This window comes from Coregonus clupeaformis, chromosome 18 (assembly GCF_020615455.1).
Source record: "Coregonus clupeaformis isolate EN_2021a chromosome 18, ASM2061545v1, whole genome shotgun sequence".
NCBI lineage: Eukaryota > Metazoa > Chordata > Actinopteri > Salmoniformes > Salmonidae > Coregonus > Coregonus clupeaformis.
The window spans coordinates 54,051,818-54,067,188 of NC_059209.1; the positions used below are offsets into that span (position 1 = coordinate 54,051,818).

Below are 15,371 nucleotides of genomic sequence, written 5' to 3' on the forward strand. Positions count from 1 at the left end.
ACTCGGCAGTCCCATTCTGTGAGCTGGTGTGGCCTACCACTTCGCGGCTGAGCCGTTGTTGCTCTTAGATGTTTCCACTTCACAATAACAGCACTTAGTTGTCCGGGGAAGCTCTAGCAGGGCAGAAATTTGACGAACTGACTTGTTGGAAAGGTGGCATCCTATGACGGTGCCTCATTGAAAGTCACTGAGCTTTTCAGTAAGGCCATTCTACCGCCAATGTTTGTCTATGGAGATTGCATTTGACCTCGATTTTATACACCTGTCAGCAACTGTAGTGACTTAAATAGCCAAATCCACTAATTTGAAGGAGTGTCCACATACACAAAAGTATGTAGACTTCAGGCCTCAGACAGTGAAATAGGCCTAGTAACTACTACACGATACTCCATGAAGAATCACCAACAACAATCTCACACATGACAATTTGTGAATCCAAACTTTGAGATGATATTTCACTTTAATCATAAAAAATATATATCTTTACAGGCAACCTGACAGCGTATACATGTCTTACATATACACACAGTATTTAGGGCAATGGTGATCCCTGCAAAGGAGTGATAATTCAGGCAAGGAGAGAAATTCTGGATAAAAGAGGCAGTTACTGCTCTCTTTCCACAGAAAGCAACATTGGTTACCTCAACTCAAACACTCATCTCAACTGTTCATATGCTACAGCGAGAGGTAAATAGTATGTCCTTTACAAAAACAGGAGTTAGCTCTTCAGATTCACAAGGCCTCTTTAAGCAGATACAGACAGTATGGTTGCCATACATGAACGTTTAGAAAAGGTAACAGGAATATGAAGCATCCAAGAAAGGAGGGAGTTTATCAGACATTTGTGTTACTAAACATACAAATACCCTTGTCTTCTGTGTTCAGAGAAACAGCAGCCATTTTCTGGAGTAATTATGAGGAGATCTTGGTCTTTTTTTTTAGTGTAGATGCTGGAGTCGTCTAATTTGAAGCGTGGATCAAACATTCTTTTCTTTTTTTACATTGGAAAGTGGATATTCTTACATTTCAAGTCAATACTAAGAATGCACTCTGGTGTTTCAACTCTACATTGGACAACAACCTAAAGGTCTTATTCGAGTGTGTATATGGCATTACATTTTACATTTCTCTATTGAGTATGTAGGGGTGTGGTGTGTGTTTCGAGTGTGGATGGTATTGCAAGTACACTTTTGAGTGTGGATGGTATAGTATGTACCCTTCTGAGTGTGGATGGTTTGCTCGGTTCCTCAGTGAGTGTTCTCTATGATGATGGCGATACCCTGACCACCACCGATGCAGGCTGATCCCACAGCATACTTTCCCCCAATCCGCCTAAGGAGGGAGAGAGAGAGAGAGAAAAAACACAAATGAAAATCACTCATCTGTGACATAACATGAATTGCTCAGCCATTGAATTGTGTTATTTATTGGTTTGGCTCCTGGATGCCGATTGTCTGAAAGCTGTGGTATAGCAGACAATATACCATGGGTATGACGCAAAACTACTTGTTTATTGTTCTAATTTACATTTTAGTCATTTAGCAGACGCTCTTATCCAGAGCAACTTACAATTAGTGAGTGCATACATCTTTTCATACTGGTCCCCCGTGGGAATCGAACCCACAACCCTGGCGTTGCAAGCGCCATGCTCTACCAACTGAGCTACACGGGACTAATTACATTGGTAAGCTGTTTATGATAGCAATAAGGCACCTCAGGGGTTTATGGTATTTGGCCAATATACCACCGCTAAGGGCTGGATCCAGGAACTCCCTGTTGCGTCATGCTTAAGAAGAGCCCTTAGCCGTGGTATATTGGCCATATACACCACACCCCCCTCAGGCCTTATTGGTTAATTAAAAACCTATTGCCTGTTCCCTTACATAGTACAAACAAATTGTTAAAGATTTGATTAGACAGTTCAACTACATATTTACAGAGCGATAAGAAGTGATCTGAGTAGTAAGAAGACTACTGGTGTGGTGGGGTTACCTGAGCTCGTGGACCAGGTGAGCAGTGATGCGTGCTCCAGAGGCTCCCAGGGGGTGGCCGATGGCAATAGCCCCTCCATCAGCATTACTCTTCTCTGGGTCCAGACCTAATGCCTTGGCAACCGCCAGGTACTGAGCAGCAAAAGCCTCATTCACCTGAGAGACAGCAAATGTGACAGAGAGAGCGAGAAGGACAGGCGAAATCAGAGCAGGAGAAAGAGAGGGAGAGACAAAGGGAGGAAGTAAATTCTACAGGGTGCGCTACAAAAATGAGATAGAGTAAAGCAAAACAGAGCAACCAAATAGCCACGATTTTCTGCATTAGTTCCTACTTCCTATTATTGAACTTGAAAACAGATGGGCATACCTCCACCAGATCCATGTCTTGGAGGGTGAGACCGGCTTTCTTCAGGGCTTCAGTGATGGCTGGGACTGGGCCTGAGGGGGGAGAATGACAGAACCTTACCAACAGAAACCACTTGATGGCCATGCTAGAAAGGCCTATATTTGGCTGTATATGTTTTCATCAAGTACATGAGCCATTTGTTGCCAGTCACCCACCGATTCCCATAATGCTTGGGTCACAGCCTGAGACGTGATATGCCACTATTCTTGCCAACGGGGTGAGCTTGTGCTCCTTCACAGCTTCCTCACTGGCTATCACCACGGCAGCAGCTCCGTCAGACACACCCTGTGGAATAGGAAAATAACATGAAGAATAGTACATTCAAAACTAGCACACAGGATTTACGCTTAGCACAATACAGCACACTAAAATGATCTGCACTCCATTTACAACCAGTGTGCTTGGGGATAGACTGAATGTGATACTCTGTTGGCAAGAGTTGGTAGGAATTGGATGAAAGGGCTTGGACCCAGATTGTATCAGTCTTGTTTAGTACTCACTGATGCGTTGGCGGCGGTCACCGTTCCTCCCTTCTTGAAGACAGGGGGTAGCCTAGCCATCTGCTCCAGGGTGGTCTGGGGCCGAGGGTGCTCGTCCTGGGTCATGGGTACTTTGTCCTTCTTTGCCTTCACTTCGATGGGCGCGATCTCTGCCGTGTAGTGGCCCGCCTCGTGGGCTAAGGTTAAGAGAGCACACAGACAAAGTCAGGGATGTGGTCAGCGTTCAGATAGAAATCTGGAAAAACAGTTCATTGTCATGACAAGTTGCAGATGTACAGTTGAAGTCGGAAGTTTACATACACTTAGGTTGGAGTCATTAAAACTTGTTATTCAACCACTCCACAAATTTCTTTTTAACAAACTATAGTTTTGGCAAGTCGGTTAGGACATCTACTTTGTGCATGACAAAAGTAATTTTTCCAACAATTGTTTACAGACAGATTATTTCACTGTATCACAATTCCAGTGGGTCAGAAGTTTGCATACACTAAGTTGACTGTGCCTTTAAACAGCTTGGAAAATTTCAGAAAATGATGTCATTGCTTTAAAAGCTTCTGATAGGCTAATTGACATCATTTGAGGCAATTGGAGGTGTACCTGTGGATGCATTTCAAGGCCTACTTTCAAACTCCGTGCCTCTTTGCTTGACATCATGGGAAAATCAAAAGAAAATCAGCCAAGACTCAGAAGAAAAAAAAATTGTAGACTTCCACAAGTCTGGTTCATCCTTGGGAGCAATTTCCAAACACCTGAAGGTACCACGTTCATCTGTACAAACAATAGTACGCAAGTATAAACACCAAGCCGTCATACCGCTCAGGAAGGAGACGCGTTCTGTCTCCTAGAGATGAACGTACTTTGGTGCGAAAAGTGCAAATCAATCCCAGAACAACAGTAAAGGACCTTGTGAAGATGCTGGAGGACAGGTACAAAAGTATCTATATCCACAGTAAAATGCGTCCTATATCGACATAACCTGAAAGGCCACTCAGCAAGGAAGAAGCCACTGCTCCAAAACCACCATAAAAAAGCCAGACTGCGGTTTGCAACTGCACATCGGGACAAAGATCGTACTTTTTGGAGAAATGTCCTCTGGTCGGATGAAACAAAAATAGAACTGTTTGGCCATAATGACCATCGTTATGTTTGGAGGAAAAAGAAGAACACCATTCCAACCATGAAGCACGGGGGTGGCAGCATCATGCTGTTGGGGTGCTTTGCTGCAGGAGGGACTGGTGCACTTCACAAAATAGATGGCATCATGAGGAAGGAAAATTATGTGGATATATTGAAGCAACATCTCAAGACATCAGTCAGGAAGTTAAAGCTTGGTTGCAAATGGGTCTTCCAAATGGACAATGACCCCAAGCATACTTCCAAAGTTGTGTCAAAATGGCTTAAGGACAACAAAGTCAAGGAATTGGAGTGACCATCACAAAGCCTTGACCTCAATCCTGTAGAAAATGTGTGGGCAGAACTGAAAAAGCGTGTGCGATCAAGGAGGCCTACAAACCTGACTCAGTTACACCAGCTCTGTTAGGAGGAATGGGCCAAAATTCACCCAACTAATTGTGGGATGCTTGTGGAAAGCTACCCAAAACTTTTGACCCAAGTTACACAATTTAAAGGCAATGCTACCAAATACTAATTGAGTGTATAAACTTCTGACCCACTGGGAATGTGATTAAAGAAATAAATCATTCTCTACAATTATTCTGACATTTCGCATTCTTAAAATAAAGTGGTGATCCTAACTGACCTAAGACAGGGAATTTTTTACTAGGATTAAATGTCAGGAATTGTGAAAAACAGAGTTTAAATGTATTTGGCTAGGTGTATGTAAACTTCAACTGTATTTCTGGTTTTCTGAGGACAGATAATCTGGAATTCCTTATTAAATCAGGACAGAGTCTGCATGCCTTAAGTAAGGATCGTAAACATGTGAACGTAGTTATGGTAAGTGTTGACCTCTGACCTGCCTTCCACCTCTGCTGTGTCTGGTGTGCGTATTTGTCACAGTCGTCTCTGCTGATCTCATATTTCACTGCCAGGTTCTCTGCTGTGATGCCCATTGGGATCTTAATGTGCAGGTCAGTAAGCCCCGCCCACAGAGTGTCCTCTAGCTAAGTCAAAGAAGACAGAACATGTTAGCTTAGTCCTTGGCATTGGTTTAGAGTAGCTGTTAACGGGCTCTTGCGGTCAAAAATGACAAACTATACAGATTTTGTACTTACCTCTCCTCATTTATTAATTCAATACCTTGAGGTCGAGTCCGAACTTGGTTCCGAAGCGGACGTTGCGGACAGCATACGGCGCCTGGCTCATGCTCTCCGAGCCTCCACACAGTACCACCTCTGAATCCTTCAGACAGATTTCCTACAGAGACAGACACACACAGGGTCTTAAAGGGGACAAACGCACAAGGCTGCTAATGTTCCTAAGCGATCAGCAGAGGCAGAAACCATGCACCTACAATTGACCTACAAACCCTCAAACAACAAAAGTGTATGTGACACTGCAGCAAAAAGGACTTTACTGAGGTCTCTGTGACTCAAAACCTTGCATGTTAATAATGATTTATTTTTCTACTGTACAGTGGGCACGAGTCCAGTTCAGACAGAGATACTTTTAAAAAATGCTCAGTGGTGAGTAACAGTATAGACTATGTAGAGTTTCAGTGTCTAAAGTATGTCTAATGTACCTGATATCCATTGATAATGGACTGAAAGCCGGACCCACAGAGGCGGTTCACGGTGAGAGCAGGCACTGGAATGGGCACCCCACACCTCAGGCCCACGTGACGGGCGATGTATGGAGCATCTGCAGAGCTCTGGAGAGAAAGAAAGAGAATCAGCCATATGTCTGCTCACACATTTCCCTCCTAGAGTTTATCCTTGCCTCTGCTTGCTCTTTGGAGTTTTAGACCCACCTGCATGACATTTCCAAAGATGACACTGTTGACAAGCTCAGGTGCCACTCCCCCAGCAGCGAGGGCAGCCTTGGAGGCATGCTCTGCTAGGTCTGTTGCACTGTGGTCCTTCAGCACCCCACCGTAGGTGCCAAACGGGGTCCGCTTAGCAGACACAATAAACACATCTGGATGGAGAGAAAGAGGAGTCTGGGTGTGAGATGACTAATCCAGCTTTACTGCAGCTTTCAGTTGTTGACATGGTCTGAGTGACAAAACAATAAAAATATTGGACTTGAAAAAAGGCTGTTTGATAGAGTCCTATCATAAAACTCCACTACAGTGTCATTGCAATTCTCATGCAACTATGAGTAGTGCCACTGTAACCTTTACCCTACATTCATTTCCAACTCACCTAGCCTTTAGAAATGCAACGATACAGAGACAACTGTCAGTTGTTGAATATGTGGAGGGCAGACACTTGACAACAAAAACATTCGTTTACATGTAGAGACAGACTGACAGCTGTCATTCATTCATTCATAATAATAATGATCACAGCTGGGGAGGATAAACGGTGACAATTCTAAAGGGGAACACAATGTTTAAATTCACAACTGTAGGCTATACTCAGTAGTGAGCAACTAGCCATGAACAATGGTTTGAACTTTATCGACTGTCTGGAGCTGCTAGTTATTATTTCGCAGACAGACATTCTATCAACGTTACTACGCAGACACCTTTCCAGAGCAATAAAAACATGTTGGCAGAAAACTAAAGCATGCATTTCGTGGCGCGTGGTTTATGCATAATAACATAGTATTACTTACTTCTGAGCAGTGACATAATGTTGATTCCTCCTTACGTCCACGAAGGTCAGTGTATCTATTTGAACGCGGTGTCAACTTAAGGGGCTTTTATAACAAACTCTGGCAATATTGGGTCGTCACTATTTGCCACAGCCACAAAGTAATAAACCCCGCCCATTTCTAAAATGTATCTTCTTAAATGGTGATTTAAAACCTAACCTTAACCACACTGCTAACCGTTTGACTAACCCTAACCTTAAATTAAGACAAAAAAACACATTTTTGTTTTCATGATTTTTTTTAACGATATAGCCGATTTTGACTTTGAGGCTGTGGTAACTAGTGGAAATTTGACCTTTTGCCTAAATAATGTGTATCTAATCATTGAGATAACAACATTCGACAAAATAACTCTGATCAACATTTTTCAATACGTGCTCACAGGGTACTGTAAGGAAATGTTAAATGGTTACTTGTACAATATTTATTCAGTTATATAGCTATGTCTATTTGAAAACTTGTCTAATGTTATTAACAAATTGTATCTCTGATGTAACCAGTGCAATGTGCAACCTGGTCTCAGAGCATTTCGTATGATTCTTTATGTAAATCCAGGACTCTCCATTTAGAATGATGTGTTACTTTTGTATGGTATGTATTAATTTGTGGATGTCCATCACCTATTTTGTATGATATATTACGAATTTGCAAATGTACAATATTTTACAGTTTTTCAAAACGTACAATATGTTACGAATTTGCTAAACGTACAATAAGTTACACATTTGCAATATTGTACAATATGTTACGAATTTGCTAAACGTATGACATGTTCCGAGTTCTAGCAAGGTGGCTAGAGTTTAGGGTTGGGGTTAAGTTTAAGAGTTAGGTTAAAGGGTTAAGGTTAGGGTTAGGGGAAGGGTTAGCTAAAAGGGTTAAGGTTAGGGTTAGGTGAAGGGTTAGCTAACATGCTAAGTAGTTCCAAAGTAGCTCAAAAGTAGTAAGTAGTGTAAAAGTTGCTGATTAGCAAAAATGCAAAAGTTATCTGTGTTGCTAGACGTTCACGTTATACGCCCACGCATCCACCCCGACCAACCACCTACGTAACCATCGGTCTTATGTAACCAGACTAAACGTAACATATCATGCCAAATTAAGTATCTTTCGTTTACGTACAGAATACGACATGCTCCGAGACCAGGTTGCAACGTAAAATGAACGAGGCGAGCGCGAACAACGGGATCGAAAGTGTCCATGTGAAGCTCGAGCTAAATTTACGTCTGTTTCAAGCTGCACTCGGTCCTGCGGCTGTCAAGGGGACAGCAATGATAAAATGTGTTGATACATGTGAATAACTTTTGTCTGATTTTATTGAATATATATATATCGATCATGTCCCTGGCTGTATCGCGTGCCCTGTGTAGGGTATTGTCCCGACAGACTGCAGCGCCAACTAACGTTAGGTGAGTTGTCACATGCAATGCTGGTTAGCATAGGCGAGCTAGCTAACGTTAGCTACAGCAGTTTAACATGTTTTATTCTCTCTTCATGTGGTGGTTGATGCATGATTTTCTCATACAGCAGTATGCTAAAACCTGAGCAGGTTAGCTAACTACGTTATCTATTCACTGCAGTGGCATTCCACAAGGTTCGATTTTGGGTCCGCTACTGTTCAGTTTATATATGTTACCTATTGGCAGCTTTATCAGAAAGCACAGCATTGATTTTCACTACTACGCAGACAATACACAGCTTTACATTTCGGTGTCACCAGAGGATTTTAACTCCACTGATAAATTATTAGACTGTATTAGTGATTTCAATACTTGGATGGCTCACAACTTCCTCCAGCTAAATCAATACAAGACCGAGGTACTTATTGTTGGAGCCAAAGCACAGAGAGAAAATCTAGCTGCACATTTTAATTCATGGGCAATAAATATTAAACACCAGGTACAAAACCTAGGTGTTATTTTAGATTCTGATCTAAATTTCGAATCACACATTAGGAATGTGACCAAAATAGCTTTTTATCACCTGAGGAACATTGCCACGGTGTGGCCGTTTCTCTCTCAGGCTGATACAGAGAGACTCATCCATGCTTTTATTACAAGAAGGCTTGACTACTGTAATGCTCTCCTGGCTGGTCTACACAAGAAAGCCATTGGTCAACTGCAAAACATAAACGGGTACTGACCAAGACCAGACAGAGAGCACACATTACACCGGTTTTAAGGTCTCTGCACTGGCTGCCTGTGAGTTTTATAATTCATTTTAAGATTCTTCTATTGTTTTTTAAAAATCATTCCACGATTGTGCACCCTAATACGTCAGACATGATTTTAAGTTATGTACCCAGTAGGTCCCTCAGGTCCTCTGGCACTGTCCTTTTAACTATCCCAAAGCCTAGGACCAAGAGACAGGCAGCCTTTAGTTATTATGCCCTCAGCCTCTGGAATAGCCTGCCTGAGAACCTGAGGGGGCCTGAAAATGTAGACATAAAAGAGATCTTAAAATGCATATTTTTTGCTTTGCTTTTCCTCAGGGTGCTTTTTAGTTGTTCAGTTTGTCATTATTATTATTTTTTTTTATCTTGTTTGTTGTGTAGTAAATATTTCAGCTTTTATTTTCATTGTTTTTTTTGTTCTTTCCTGTAAAGCACACTGCATTGCATTCCATGTCTGAAATGTGCTGTAAAAAGCTTGATTTGATCCGTTACAGTGGCTAGATTGAGCTAACTGGTAGTTCTCCCCTTGGTATAATAATTATAATAATATAATAATAATAATAATAATTAATAATTAATAATTGGTTATTTAGCAGACGCTCTTATCCAGAGCGACTTACAGGAGCAATTAGGGTTAAGTGCCTTGCTCAAGGGCACATCGACAGATTTTTCACCTAGTCGGCTCGGGGATTAGAACCAGCGACCTTTCGGTTACTGGCACAACGCTCTTAACCACTAAGCTACCTGCCGCCCTTATGTATGTTGTACTGCACAGCTCTTTGATGGGAGTGGATGGTCATGTCAGACAAGGTCCTTGGTTTGCATCCGTACTCACATTGAAGACATCTGCGCCACTAAGGTAAGTTGAAGATCCTTTTGTCTATAAAGGGTTTGTTCTCTGGTGCACTTTCACTCTCTTTGCAGTTTGCTATAGGCACCATTTGTTATAAATGTACTACAAGCAAAACTCTCACTCATTCTGCCTGTATGTGCTCTAACAGAGCGGAGCCCAAGAAGAAGAAGAAAGTGGACCCTCGTAGAGAGCAGATGGTGAGAGAGAGACTGAAGAAGAAATTGAAGAAGCTGGAGAGAGTTCCTCCTGAGCTCATTCCCATAGAAGACTTCACAACCCCAGCCAAATGCATGGACGAGACCAGGTATGGCACCTTTAGTGTTTGAATTAATGGAGTGGCTGACATTCCCATACAGAATTTGGGCACCACCATGAGTTAGTAGGGTCTGCCCACCATAGTATTGAAGTGGGCACCTCCATAAACTTTGAATATTCACTGTTGCTTCACCCCCAACAGTCAATAGTGGCTTAGTTTGAACCCTACTTACCATAGTGATATCCAGCAATAGTCATAGAAACACACCATACCTCAGGACTAAATCAGCTGATGGAATGAAATTGAGCATACTGTCAATATATATGATGCTGTGCTTAACATATTGGTATGTTGAGTGACACACTATTAGTGCAATCCAAATGCATTTCTCTGTCCCAATGTACACCTGAACAGGTCCCTACTCTATTTGTTAATTTTCCCTAGGGTACGTGGTGCTCCTCAGCTTCCCTTTGAGGAGAGTGAACGTCGGGCTCTACTACTGAAGGAGTGGTCCCGCTACAAACAGGTAAATGTGATCTTGTAAGCCAATGTTGGTTTAAACTCATATCACTACAGCCGTATTTGGAAGTAGTAAACAGTGAGCAGACATTAACAGTACCTTCTTTGTAGACATTTTGATATACCCAGTTTATGTGCCACATTGACTTCTTTCTGACCTGTCCCTCTACGAGCAGACCCAGCACCGGGCAGAGATGGAGGCAGTAGGCCTGGCTGTGGAAGCCCAGACGGAGGCTCTGGAGGAGCTGAGGCTGGAGTCAGAGGAGCTCTACCATGCAGCACTGAGGCCAGACCCCCTGCTCTTCCCCTTCACCCACCAGGGACCCAGCTACACACCGCCCAAGGCCCAGTATGAGGCACCTGAAGGCAAATACAACAACATCACCAAAGTCTACACCCAGTGAGAGGGTGGCAGTATTAACATTGTGGGCGTAACATGTGTTTACATGGTTATTACATCCCCTTGTCTTTACATGATTTGGACAGACTACATATTTGACGAGCATGTTAATGAAAATAGATCAGACATGAAAGCTTGCTCAGAACAACGTCCCGGCCACCAATAGTGGATGGATGTCTCATTCAAAGTGTAAGGGTAATTCAACCGCTTACCGACCAGAGGACCATGACCCTGACATATTCATCTTATTGACTACTGCCCTATCATGGATACATGAGTTTCAATTCACACTCATGAAGTGATTCACATTCTGCTGTATTGTTACATTCATAAACATCATAGGTTTAAATACAACCTGTAAGTAAAACATACCAGAGGGTTGATAAGCATTTTAATGTATATACACTGTAGATGAGGTATCCTGTGAAATAATAAAGGCAAAGAGCCCGGGTAATGGTGTTACAGAAACACTGGCCTCCATTTCAATAGGTAGAGAAACATACAGGCGCTCATTTGAGTCTCCTTCCACACAATGCCGAGACAGTATTACAAAAAAGTCAGACCACTGGTGCGGGCCAGAATACTGTATGGTATGGCGCTCTTACCCTTTTGCCAATATAGTAACTCTTTTAGCTGTTCACCAAAATACACTCACTGGCCAGTTTTTTAGGTACACCACCCCGTTCATGAAAATGGATCGGTCCTACAGACAGTGAGTCACCTGGCTGTGGCTTGTTGTATAAAGCAGGCATCGAGGCATTCAGTTACTGTTCGATTGAACGTTAGAATGGGCAAACGAGTGATCTAAGCGACTTTGAGCGTGGTATGATTGTCGGTGCCAGGCGTGCTACTGTGCTTTTCACTCACGACAGTGTCTTGGGTTTACCGAGAATGGTGCGATAAACAAAAACATACAGTCAGCGGCAGTCCTGTGGGCAAAAACAGCTCGTTAATGAGAGAGGTCGAAGAAGACAGCAAGAATCGTGCAAGCTAACAGGCGGTCCACAAACTGACATAACGGCGCAGTGCAACAGTAGTATGCAGAACGGCATCTCAGAACACACAACTCGTCGATCCTTGTCACGGATGGGCTATTGTATCAGACAACCACACCGGGTTCCACTCCTATCAGCTAAAAACAAGAAGCGGCTCCAGTTGGCACGCGGTTACCAACACTTAAATTGAGCAGTGGAAAACATCGCCTGGAACATGACAGCGAGTTCAGTTTACTTGAGTGGCCTGCGCAGTCCCCAATAGAGCATCTTTGGGATGAGCTGGAATGTGCAGCAACTGCGTGATGCCATCGTGTCAGCATGGACCAACATCCCTGTGGAACGTTTCCGACACCTTGTAGAATGCCCCAAAGAATTCAGGCTGTTCTGGAGGCAAAGGGGGGTCCTAATAAACTGTCCGGTGAGTGGATATTATTGCTCAGTATACAGACACACACTTGTTATTGATCTCGATGTAGAACGTTGTGACTTTCTAGCAGTAGAGGTACACTGTCCTAATACCATTGAATTACATTGGACACCTCTGGAAAGAAACCATTTATGACAGAGTGGTCCTGGAGAGCAGGCTTTTCCCCAGCCAACTGAACCAATAGTGTTTAAAACAAAAAGCCTTCACACCCTCTGCAGGGGGCATATTCAGCAAAGTTACAGAACATTCAGATGTAATAAATTGTGTAGAACAGACATTGTCATGAACAATTACGACTTTTACCAGCTATATACATAAAAATTCTAGCTGCAATGTCAATAGATTAGTCTGAATAAGCCCCAGGGCCATGGCTTACTAGCCACAACTCTACTGTGATTTAGTTTACGTAGCTAAACAGATCTTAGATGCTACATTGAGGTTGGTTTGGCCATGTTTAGGGCCATGGCAGTGTTCATTCTGGGGATGATTAGGACTGGGAGTCCTGGGGCTTCCCCTGGTGCAGTGGCATGTGCCAGTCTCTGGGTGGATCTCGTCTCAGGTCCCACACAGGGGTGAACTTTCTCTGCTCTGCCATCCGGTTCCTCTCACTATGCTGTAATTACTCCTGGGGTAGGGGGAGGACAAGAGAGAGAGGACAGACAGAGTTGGTTAGGGGACAGTGCAAGAGAGATCTTTCACAATTTAGATATATTACAAATGTAGCCTTCCTGTTCATAAGCAAACGCCAATATTTCTGGAAGTTGATGGCATTTGCCCTGTAAATACACGATTGCTGGTTGCTGTGCTGCTTAGGCCGTTTCCCCCTAGCAGAAAAAGTGATGATTGAGTGCTCAACTGTACCTTGGTCTCTGGACTTGAGTTATTTTCCCACTCTGGACATGTGTAGTAGTCTTCCTTCCATTGCCTGCAGTAGGGGGATGTGCCAATGGTATAGTAGTTATGGAAACGGTTCCACAGGCTTTTGCAGTGTCTGGATTCACTCCAGTAGTCATCACAGGTCCGGGGTGGTTAGGGAGATCATAATTACAGGTAATTAGTAGGCTTGGGTGGCATACCGTATACCGGGGTATTTTGAAATAGCAATGGAAAGGTTTTTCAATGCCGTCAAAACCATTTATTTTATGTTTTTTAAATTATAAATGCCAATATTTGTAGATACTTTTTAAGTAAATATCTGCAGTCAACCTGTGCAATATGTTAGGAGATAAAGAAGATCGCGTTAATTTCACCTGTCGCATTTTTCATTATGAATCTTACTGTTCGTCCCCAGTCACCTGGTGTTTGTCTACAAGAGACCGGAGCCTTGTGAGTCACTCATACTGCTTTCACTATATGTTGCCTGTAAAAACAATTGGGCAATGTTTCTATCAAACAGCCCTATTTTTTTTATCTCTTTCTTGTCGGCATTTGCCTTTTATATAGCCATAGTTTTTGCCAGGAAGGAGGAAGAGACATTCAATTTTAAAAGGACCCTGTTGTTTCGACCGTTGTCATGGTAACTTGACAGCTGCATGTTCTAAATTACTCCTTTTAAATTCAGACCTTCCACTACTTTCCTTTCTTCACATTCACAACAGTAAGTTAGCAGCTTGCCATAGCCTACTTGTAAATAATTACCTTTTATTTTCCTGTTATGGTGAATAAAAAGTTGGCTACTCAAAACATTGTCAGATAGCCTATGTTCTGGTAATTATATAAGCTGGCTGGACAAAAATACATTATTAATTTGTTCATGCAGGTCCTATGAAACATAAGACTAATACAAATTATTTTCAAAATAATAGAATAACATACACTATACAGTACCAGTCAAAAGTTGAGACACCTACTCATTCAAGGGTTTGTATTTATTTTTAAAAACTATTTTCTACATTGTAGAATAATAGTGTAGACATCAAACCTATGAACACATGGAATCATGTAGTAACCAAAAAAGTGTTAAACAAATCAAAATGTATTTTAGATTCTTCAAAGTAGCCACCCTTTGCCAAGAGTGCCTGGATGACAGCTTTGCACATTCTCTCAACCAGCTTCACCTGGAATGCTTTTCCAACAGTCTTGAAGGAGTTCCTACATATGCTGAGCACTTGTTACTGCTTTTCCTTCACTCACCTGGAATGCATTTCAATTAACACGTGTGACTTGTAAAAGTTAATTTGTGGAATTTCTTTCCTTCTTAATGCATTTGAGCCAATCAGTTGTGTTGTGACAAGGTAGGGGTGGTATACAGAAGATAGCCCTATTTGGTAAAAGACCAAGTCCATATTATGGCAAGAACACCTCAAATAAGCAAAGAGAAATTACAGTCCATCATTACTTTAAGTCATGAAGGTCAGTCAATCCGGAAAATTTCAAGAACTTTGAAAGTTTCTTCGAGTGCAGTCGCAAAAAACATCAAGCGCTATGATGAAACTGGCTCTCATGAGGACCGCCATAGGAAAGGAAGACCCAGAGTTACCTCTGCTGCAGAGGATACATTCATTAGAGTTGCCAGCCTCAGAAAATGCTTCACAGAGTTCAAGTAACAGACATCTCAACATCAACTGTTCAGAGGAGACTGCGTGAATCAGGCCTTCATGGTCGAATTGCTGCAAAGAAACCTCTACTAAAAGGACACAAATAATCAGAAGAGACTTGCTTGGGCCAAGAAACACGAACAATGGACATTAGATCGGTGGAAATCTGTCCTTTGGTCTGATGAGTCCAAATTTGAGATTTTTGGTTCCTACCGCTGTGTCTTTGTGGGACGCAGAGTAGGTGAACGGATGATCTCCGCATGTGTGGTGATGTGGGGGTGAAGCATGGAGGAGGTGGTGTGGGGGTGCTTTGCTGGTGACTCTGTCAGTGATTTATCTAGAATTATAGGCACACTTAACCAGCATGGCTACCACAGCATTCTGCAGCGATACGCCATCCCATCTGGTTTGCACATAGTGGGACTATCATTTGTTTTTCAACAGGACAATGACCCATCACACCTCCAGGCTGTGTAAGGGCTATTTGACCAAGAAGGAGAGTGATGGAGTGCTGCATCAGATGACCTGGCCTCCACAATCACC

At 42.6% G+C, this 15,371-nt stretch overlaps 2 protein-coding genes and 1 long non-coding RNA gene across 3 annotated transcripts; 1 reads left to right on the forward strand and 2 right to left on the reverse strand.

Moving 5' to 3' along the window:
• Positions 1-441: 441 nt before the first annotated feature.
• Positions 442-6,758, reverse strand: acaa2 (acetyl-CoA acyltransferase 2). Its single transcript, XM_041885118.1, has 10 exons — positions 6,636-6,758; positions 5,827-5,993; positions 5,599-5,727; positions 5,157-5,273; positions 4,873-5,020; positions 2,898-3,073; positions 2,553-2,682; positions 2,359-2,429; positions 1,993-2,147; positions 442-1,332 (listed from the first exon to the last, which is right to left on the reverse strand). Exons 1-10 carry the CDS (start codon positions 6,649-6,651, stop codon positions 1,248-1,250), a joined length of 1,194 nt encoding a protein of 397 aa, XP_041741052.1. The 5' UTR covers positions 6,652-6,758; the 3' UTR covers positions 442-1,247.
• Positions 6,759-7,869: 1,111 nt separating this feature from the next.
• mrpl40 (mitochondrial ribosomal protein L40) lies at positions 7,870-11,337 on the forward strand. Its single transcript, XM_041899765.2, has 5 exons — positions 7,870-8,077; positions 9,617-9,700; positions 9,843-9,998; positions 10,395-10,476; positions 10,646-11,337. The coding sequence occupies exons 1-5, from the start codon at positions 8,007-8,009 to the stop codon at positions 10,871-10,873; spliced, it is 621 nt and encodes a 206-aa protein (XP_041755699.1). The 5' UTR covers positions 7,870-8,006; the 3' UTR covers positions 10,874-11,337.
• Positions 11,338-12,406: 1,069 nt separating this feature from the next.
• LOC121583624 lies at positions 12,407-14,020 on the reverse strand. The gene is made up of 3 exons (XR_006003546.2): positions 13,542-14,020; positions 13,153-13,282; positions 12,407-12,916 (listed from the first exon to the last, which is right to left on the reverse strand). It is a non-coding gene; the product is annotated as an uncharacterized LOC121583624 (long non-coding RNA).
• Positions 14,021-15,371: the final 1,351 nt, after the last annotated feature.